Source organism: Microtus oregoni, unplaced genomic scaffold, assembly GCF_018167655.1.
Source record: "Microtus oregoni isolate MIOR12 unplaced genomic scaffold, Mior012 000032F_ref0000030, whole genome shotgun sequence".
NCBI classification, from domain to species: domain Eukaryota; kingdom Metazoa; phylum Chordata; class Mammalia; order Rodentia; family Cricetidae; genus Microtus; species Microtus oregoni.
Window position 1 is genome coordinate 21,670,799 of NW_024543091.1, and position 8,374 is coordinate 21,679,172.

The following is an 8,374-nucleotide window of genomic DNA, read 5'->3' on the forward strand; positions in this document are numbered from 1 at the left end:
AACCTTTTTGTGTTTTGTTTTGTTTTTCAAGACAGGATTTCTCTGTGTAGCCCTGGCTGGCCTCGAACTTAGAGATCAGCCTGCTTCTGCTCCCAAGTGCTGGGATTAAAAGCATGCGCCACCACCATCGGCTCTGCTTGACAACTTAAAACCAAAGTACCATGAAATTTCAAGCAAATTTATCCTAACAGATAATAGGGGGGAAAAAAAAGCCTATCAGTGAAATGACTTCTAAGACTATTTAGTTGGTTTGGTGTCTTAGGGCTGGCAATCAGCTTGTTGAGGAAGTGAGTCTATCAAGAGAAGCTCATGGTAGTTAATTGAAGGGAGGGGTGAGGTAGAGGGACCCCACTTCTTCTATGATGGCAACAGTCTCTTAGGAAACAAAAAGGAAAGGGAGTTCCCTTAGTAAGCAGCCCAGGTTTGTCTAACTTTGAAGCCAGATTAATTTGGTTTTCAAGCCAAAGTCTAGCAGGCTATATGATCTCTAGTATGCTAATTAACCCCAGGTTACTTGTCTATAAAATATGTACCCTAGCACCCGTCTTGTCTAACTGTTGGAAGAATTAAATAAGATGCCTGAGGAGTCTCCACAACAGTGCTTCGCCTATTTGCAAGAAAATGCAGCTCAGATGTCTATATGAATTCATACTTGCACAATACTTTCTTATCTGTCTGTCTTGCTAAAATGATTAACACACAACACAGATGATCCTGAGACCACAGTATTCTAATGCTGCTGCAGGGGGATCAGCCCTTTGTTTAGGAGTAGAATGGGGCTGGCTCATACTCAAAAGCAAATTTCAATTGAACTGTTGAGAATTTACAAACATCCTAAGCAAATGGGCTCCCTCGGAGGATGACCAGGGCAGAGTAAGTATGCTTCTGTGGTGTGGGATGAGACACCTGAATACTTGGTCCTCAGTTAGGGGAACTGTTTGGGAACATGTGGCCTTGTGAGAGGGGATTAATCAGTGGGCGTGGGCGTGGGCTTTGAGGTGTCAAAGACTCTCAGTGTCTTTCTTCACCTCGAGCTTGTTGATCAGGACGTGAGCACTCAGCCACTGCTCCAGCACCAGGCCTGCCTACCACATTCCCTGCCGTGAGAACCAGAGACTCGATCCTTCTAAAACCGAAACCCCCACGTAAAGTCTTTTCTAAGTTGCCTTGGTCATGGTTTTTGTCACAGCATCACTGCACACACAGTTCTGTGAAGCTTACGTTTCAGGAACGGAAACAGAAATGACTGTACTTACTGTATAGATGTTGTTGCAAGCTTTTCACTACATTATCCAAGGCTGAGGATGTAAAAGGAATTGCAAACAAGAAAATCCTTACACTTGATTCCATCTCCAAAGATGACTGCATGTGACAAGGAAACAGTGACCCTTACACTCTATAACACCCAATCACAGTATTCAGCAGTAACCTTCGCTCTCACACGGTACTGAGGCACAGCTTCTGAACCACACATGACGATTAGTGACTACGAACAGCAGTAAAAGCATACTTGCCTTCTTAAGGGGAACTGTGCTTCTAAACCAATTGTAATCTGGAGAGACTTTGATCTCCCCCATGATGAGCGGAAATGGAGGTGAACCCTGAAATAAAAACAGATAACAGTTTCACAGTGAGAATTCTCATCACATCTGAACTCAATGCAGAGGCTGGTCTAGCTGCACCGACAAAACTTTAACCAGCAAAAGGGGCTGTTTACCTCATCAGTACAGATTTAAACTAGAGAACCACCACCCGGCTTCTGACAGCATCTTAAGAATCCATCTTAAATGGGGCAGTGATGGCGCATGCCTGTAATCCCAGCACTTGGGAGGCAGAGGCAGGTGGATCTCTTTGAGTTTGAGGCCTGCCTGGTCTACAGAACTAGTTCCAGGACAGTCAGAGCTGTTACACAAAGAAATCCTGTCTCAAAACAACAACAACAACAACAACAAAAGAATCCATTTTAATAACTTCCCATCTGTTTATAGGATATATATGATAAAGAGGTTAGTAAGCCTGTCATAAAATGCCACAAATCTAACTTTAGTTCACATGTAGTTAATACCCAGTGGGGAATGCAAATATATCATTCTCACTGATACTAAAAGGCACATAAGCTGGGATGTAATTGGGTGTAATAGAGCACTTGCCTGGCATGCATGAAACCTGCGTTCAATCCCCAAGTGCTGAAAACTTACAAAAAGTCTCTCTTGAAATACCTGGGTCATAAATGCAAATATGCTGTAACAATACAACAAAATGTTTGTCTCTAAGGAAAAAAGGTATGTCTTTTGGTTTTGATGGCTCCATGACCTCTGCACTTGTTTCCTCTGTGGGATTCATCTTTGCTTCTTTCCCAGAGTCAAGAATGGTTTGGCAGTCAGCCCACCTAATCTGCTGACTGAGGGATGACTAAGTCCTAAAGAGATGAACAAGGCCCTCTGTGAACCCCTCCTAATCCTGTTACTGCCGGGCTGTGAACTGGGTATCTTCTGCTCCACCATATAATGCCGTAACAGGAACCTGAAAGTAAGGTTCCCTGCTGAAGATTCTTATTGCCAAGAGAGGCACTTGTGCCTACCTACCAGAGAAGATGAAGATTCAAATACTTGCCTTGCATGGTGTTCCCTGCTTCAAGAGCAGGACTTATCTCTAGGCTGCCTTTGAATCTCCATTTTAGAAAAAGCTCTCAGGGGGCTGGAGAGATGGCTCAGAGGTTAAGAGCACTGATTGCTCTTCCAGAGGTCCTGAGTTCAATTCCCAGCAACCACATGGTGGCTCACAACCATCTATAATGAGATCTGGTGCCCTCTTCTGGCATACAAACATACATGGAAGGAATGTTGTATACATAATAAATAAATAAATCTTTAAAAAAAAAAAAAAGAAAAAGTTCTCAGATGGCACGGGGCAGAGGATTGTAAACTCAAGGGAACACTTCCTCATTCTCTGGGCCTCCCTCAGGGACACAACACTGGATGCTAACTTTGAGAATCACTAAACCGAACGTCCAGGAGACTGTGAATGTAGACAGTGCAGTATTAAACTCTAATTACAGTGCTAGCAGGACAACGGTCTCTCATCTCAAAGCAAAGGAAGACACTTTAAGAGAGGGTTATTAAATCGTAATTTTGTTTTCTTTTGTTTTGTTTTGAGGAGGGATTTCTCTGTGTAGTCCCAGCTGTCCTGGAACTCACTCTATAGACCAGGCTGGCCTCAAACTCACAGAGATCACCCACCTCTGTCTCTGGAGTGTTGGGATTAAAGGTGTGTGCAACCACTGCTCGGCTAAAATTGTTAAGTTGTTTAAAAATACAAAGTAAATCACCACCAATCTGATGCTGAAACCAGTGTGCACAGAATTGGTTAATAACACTAAAAACAAAAAACACAATCTTTAACAAAACCCATCTTATCTTAAATATTAACATGTTTAAAAACATCTAAGTCATTTAAACTGTTTTTGCAACATGACTTTCACTACTTTTAAAAATTCTTATGATTTGGGCCGGGCGGTGGAACTACAAGAGCTAGTTGCGGGACAGGCACCAAAGCTACAGAGAAACCCTGTCTCGAAACCCCCCCCCCCCAAAAAAAAAAACAACCTTATGATTTGATAATTTCATGCATTTATGTAATAAATTTTAGTCAATCTACCTCTTCTGTCTCCCATAAGCTATTACTTTTTAAATGAAAGCAACCAGCAGCACATACAGTTTAATTAGGGAATATTTCATACTCTGACTTGAAATATCCCACAGACAGCATCTACGCACTACCAATGGAAACATTTTCTAGAAACAATTTCTGCAGGAGGGAATATTAAAAATACATGAAACAGTCAGGTATTATGGCACTAAGGGAGGAAGACAGATCTCTGTGAGTTCAAGGCCATCCTGCCGTACATAGTGAGCTACAAGCCAGTCAGGGCTATACAGTGATAGGGGAGACCTTGCTTCAAAATACCAATCAGCGTGTTAAAGTTTACTTCTAGAATCAACGAACTTAGAATAAAAGCTGTTCATAGTTTTGGACTCAGCGGCAATCCGTAACCCAAACTACAGCACAAACACATAGGCAGACACACAGCGCACTGAGTTATCCACTTCTTTCCCACAGCAGTGGGTAGAAGGGCCGTCCTTACCAAAGCCTTCAGTGTAATTCACAACCGCCTCAGTATTGTAAAGTTCATATCTAATCTTGATAGATAGGAGGTTTTGCCCCGCTGTGAGGACACTTTTGTGAAGACGAGTGATCCTAACACTTGTGCCGGTTTGGCAGTCAGGAAGGGCGAGACAGATGCTGCATGTGGCCAGCTGATGGCTAGGAAGGACGAGAGGGAACACCTGCTGCAGAGGGATGGCAGCTGTGGCAGTATGAAAAGGAGTTTGTTCTAGCTCTCTTTCATCTGTCCAAGTCGGATGCTTTTCCAAGGCACAGGAGAAACATTCTGTCCAGGGCCCAGAAAGTTAGCTGAGATTGTGACCAAACTGGTCGGGATGAAGAAAGAATGTGGGCGGTGAGCTCGGGACAGGCTCGATTCAGTTCTTTATAAAACAAAAGCACTTGTTCACGCCAGCAGGGAAAGGGCTAGAGATAAGCTTCAAGCACGATTAAGGAAACCCCTCCTCCAGGATGCTGAGGACACCCCGTCCTTTCTGGACCTTGTGTTGCTGGACAATAAGTCTGCTATATGAGCATGCACTTGTCCTTCAGGGTTTCAATAAAACCTGCACCTTACAGCTGAGGAAATCACCTTTACAATTGTTTACTTCGCATGGCCAGTCACATATTGCTGGCCCTTTATCTCAATCTATAATGGGCTTACATAGGGACAATCTGTGATTGTTATTACAACCAATAAAGAAGTATTGGAACTTGAGAGCCTTCAGGCGGCACAGCTATAATTATCAGTGCTGGGGATTGAACCTATGGCCTCGGGAATGCTAAGCACGAGCTTCTGCCACTAAACTACACCTAAAGCCCTGCAGCTGCTATTTACTGCAGATCTTCACCCCTCGCCACACCTGTGTGTATTAAATAGCCATCTTTCTATCTTTGGGGACAATTTCTTCAGGGAAGATTTATCCCTTTCTCCAGAAACCTATCCACTTATCTCTAAATGTCAGGACAGGAGGAGACACTGCCTGCATGGCATCTTCTGATGCCTCTTCTCAAGGTCCTATCATAAAATCCTTTTGCAAAACCACAGAGAAACCCTGTCTCGAAAAACCAAAAAAGAAAAAAAAAAAAAAGAAAAAAGAAAAAAGAAAATTCATACATAGCTATTAGATAACTTCCTAGTCTGTGGAATCCTTGCACCAAGAGGAGCCGGACAGTTGCAGATAGAGACAAAGGAACTGCATCAGCACGTAACTTCTTAACTCTCTGGGAAAGAAGAAAATGAGACACTCCTGCCGTTCGTCATGACTCATTAACAAACCTCACACCTGGCGTAAGGCAGGATCTCTGAACAACTAGCCTCTACTCAGTCCTTAAAAGTTTACTGAAACCAATGTTCCTGAGCTTCTGCCCCACGGCCCCACTTGTCCCCTTGAAATAAGGATGTCTGATTAAGACTTCTGTGCACCAACCCCCGTAGCGGCCGCCCTGAATCCCACTAGTTACAGCCATAGCCACACAATAGTGGGCTCATAGGCACACCGACCATCCGCAATGAACCGAGGCTGGGCCTTAGACACAGACACATACACACACGGTTATGGATCACGTGCGTGGTCACAAGGACCTGCCCACTCGTGGACTACGCTCACAAGTCACGCATGCTCGATACACACCCACCTACAACCCTACAGGCACCACACACCCACACTCCGGCTTTCCAAGGCCTGCCCCTCACCTGCCGTGGCCACCCCCGCGTCCCTTTCTCTCCAGCCCAAAAGGCTCTTCGCCCCAGTTAGGGCGCTGCGGAGGCAGGCGGCGGGGAGCCGGTGACACCGGCTGCTGCAGAGAAGAGGTTCCGCGGGCGCAGCAGGCAGAGGGGGCGCGCGGCCGAGCAGCCAGAGGCCGCCGCCTCCCAGGTCTGAAACCCGTAGCTCCCTGGGCGCGCCTCCCGCTTCCGGGTTCTGAGGGGCGGGGACGAGCGGCGAGGAAGGGGTGGGGCTCTGGCGGTAACTATGACGACGGGGCTGGCGTGGAGCCCCGGATGAGAGCGTCCTTGCTGGCTGAGTTCAATTGGTTTGGAGGGTTACAGAGGCTGGAGCCAGGGTAGACGCTGAGCAAGGGTCGGTCCTAGGTCACCTTTCTGACGTGAGCACCAGGAGGAAGCTATGGCAGTAAAAGTCTGGCCGGTAGGCTCCAGGGACCTGCTTCTGCCTTCAGTTTTCGGGTGTCTTCATGCTTTAGGGGAGACACCTTCAGGTCCTAGCTTTGGTGAATGGAGCTTTATATATTTTGTTTGGTTGGTTTTTGTTTTTGTTTTTTTTGTTTGTTTTTATTTTGGTTTTTGGAGGCAGGGTTTCTCTGTGTAACAGTTCTGGCTGTCCTGGAACTCACTTTGTAGACCGGGCTAGCCTTGAACTCACAGAGATCTTTCTGCCTTTGCTCCTGCCCAGCCTCGTGCGTGCACAACCACCACCCGGCTATATATTCTTTTTTTTTTTTTTTTTTATTTTTATTTTTCGAGACAGGGTTTCTCCGTAGCTTTTGGTTCCTGTCCTGGAACTAGCTCTTGTAGACCAGGCTGGCCTTGAACTCACAGAGATCCACCCGCCTCTGCCTCCCGAGTGCTGGGATTAAAGGCGTGCGCCCGGCTATATATTCTTTTCTTTTGTAATTAGTATATATCAATTAATAACAATAGCTTCATTAGGACATTTTCATACTGATCATCACCCTGTTAGTCTGTCTCCCTCTCATGCTCCCATCTTCTTCCTCTTCTCAACTACTTACTTTTTCTTAGCAAGCTTGTTTTTACCTTTGCAGTTACCGGGGGCCTCCTCGGACCTCCTTTCAAAGACCTGTCTCCTTTTGCGGCTTTGTGCTGATGTTGAGGGGAACATAATCACCACTAGGCTTGCCCTCAGACACAGGTCCTTTTCTGTAAGGCACATTCTAATCAATGTTCTTACAAAAGATGTTGCAGACGTCATGACTCCTTTCAGTAAATACAGTTTTGCTCTGAAATAATGTATGATCATATTGAATTACCTGTAACTCTTGTTTAAAAATTTGTAAGAATTGTAAAGCAAGATCCTAATGTTTTAGGGAATTCTTTTTTTTTAATATTTATTTATTTATTATGTATACAATATTCTGTCTGTGTGTATGTCTGCAGGCCAGAAGAGGGCACCAGACCTCATTACAGATGGTTGTGAGCCACCACGTGGTTGCTGGGAATTGAACTCAGGACCTTTGGAAGAGCAGGCAATGCTCTTAACCACTGAGCCATCTCTCCAGCCCCCTTAGGGAATTCTTAAAAATATTATTATTTTTAATTGTGGGGGGGTGAGCATGTGATCCACATGAGTGTAGTGTGTAAGGAAGGCAGAAGAGGTATTGAATCCCTAAGAGCTGGCATTCAGGCATTTGTGAGCTGTCCAGCTTGGGTGTAAGAGTAATATATAAATGTCTGAGCCTCTCAGCTCCTTGGCTTTACTTCCTACCCTCATGTGTGTGTGATGGTGCCTGCAGAGGCCAGAAGAAGGGCTTTGTGTTCCCTGGAGCTGGAATTGCCTATGGTTGTGAGCAGTCTGACATGAGTACTGGGAACTCAATTTTGATTTTCTGGAAGAGCAGCTAGTGTGTTAACGACTGAACTGTCTCTCTAGTCCTAGAGAGCACTTCTATCCTGTTAATAGGGCCTATGAACTTTGCCCTTACTCAGACAACTGTTTTGAAATTACTGTCAAGGAGGATGCCAAGTGAACTGCATCCTTAGTCATGGTTGGCGAGGAGTGTTAGTGTTCACCGTGAATCCCAGAACTTGGTAGGCAGAGACAGGTGGATCTTTCTGAGTTCAAGGCCAGCCTGGTTTCCACACTGAGTTCTAGGCCAGCCAAAGCTGCATAGTGAGACCTTGTCTAAACAAAACCAAACCACTGATCTATGACTCACAAGTCTTAGGTTCCAGAACTTAGATAAATCCCAGACACATTTCCCCCAAAGCATCGTGATGTCTCAGCCCTTAAAGGGCTAAGGCAAAATGATCTCAAATTGAAGCTTTAGTGATTTTGTATCTCAAAGCTAACTGAATTGCTCAAAATTATAGCAAAAAGTGGCAGATATAGAACTTTAAAGGAAATTCTACCAGATCTCAAAACTGAGAGCTCTTCCCCAAGCACATGGTAGATTGGCTTTGCTAAATATTTGATTTTATTATAATAGGAAAGACCTAAAATGTGTGTGTCCCTTA

At 44.8% G+C, this 8,374-nt stretch overlaps 1 protein-coding gene across 1 annotated transcript in view; it reads right to left on the minus strand.

Moving 5' to 3' along the window:
* The window catches only part of Spg21 (SPG21 abhydrolase domain containing, maspardin), a 32,342-nt gene extending 26,265 nt beyond the window's left edge, over nucleotides 1–6,077 (minus strand). The window contains exons 1-2 of the mRNA XM_041679660.1: nucleotides 5,861–6,077; nucleotides 1,515–1,601 (exon numbers count right to left, since the gene is read on the minus strand). Of these exons, the coding sequence (XP_041535594.1) occupies nucleotides 1,515–1,577 (63 nt within the window). The 5' untranslated portion in view covers nucleotides 1,578–1,601; nucleotides 5,861–6,077. The remainder of the gene's footprint in view (nucleotides 1–1,514; nucleotides 1,602–5,860) is intronic.
* Nucleotides 6,078–8,374: the final 2,297 nt, after the last annotated feature.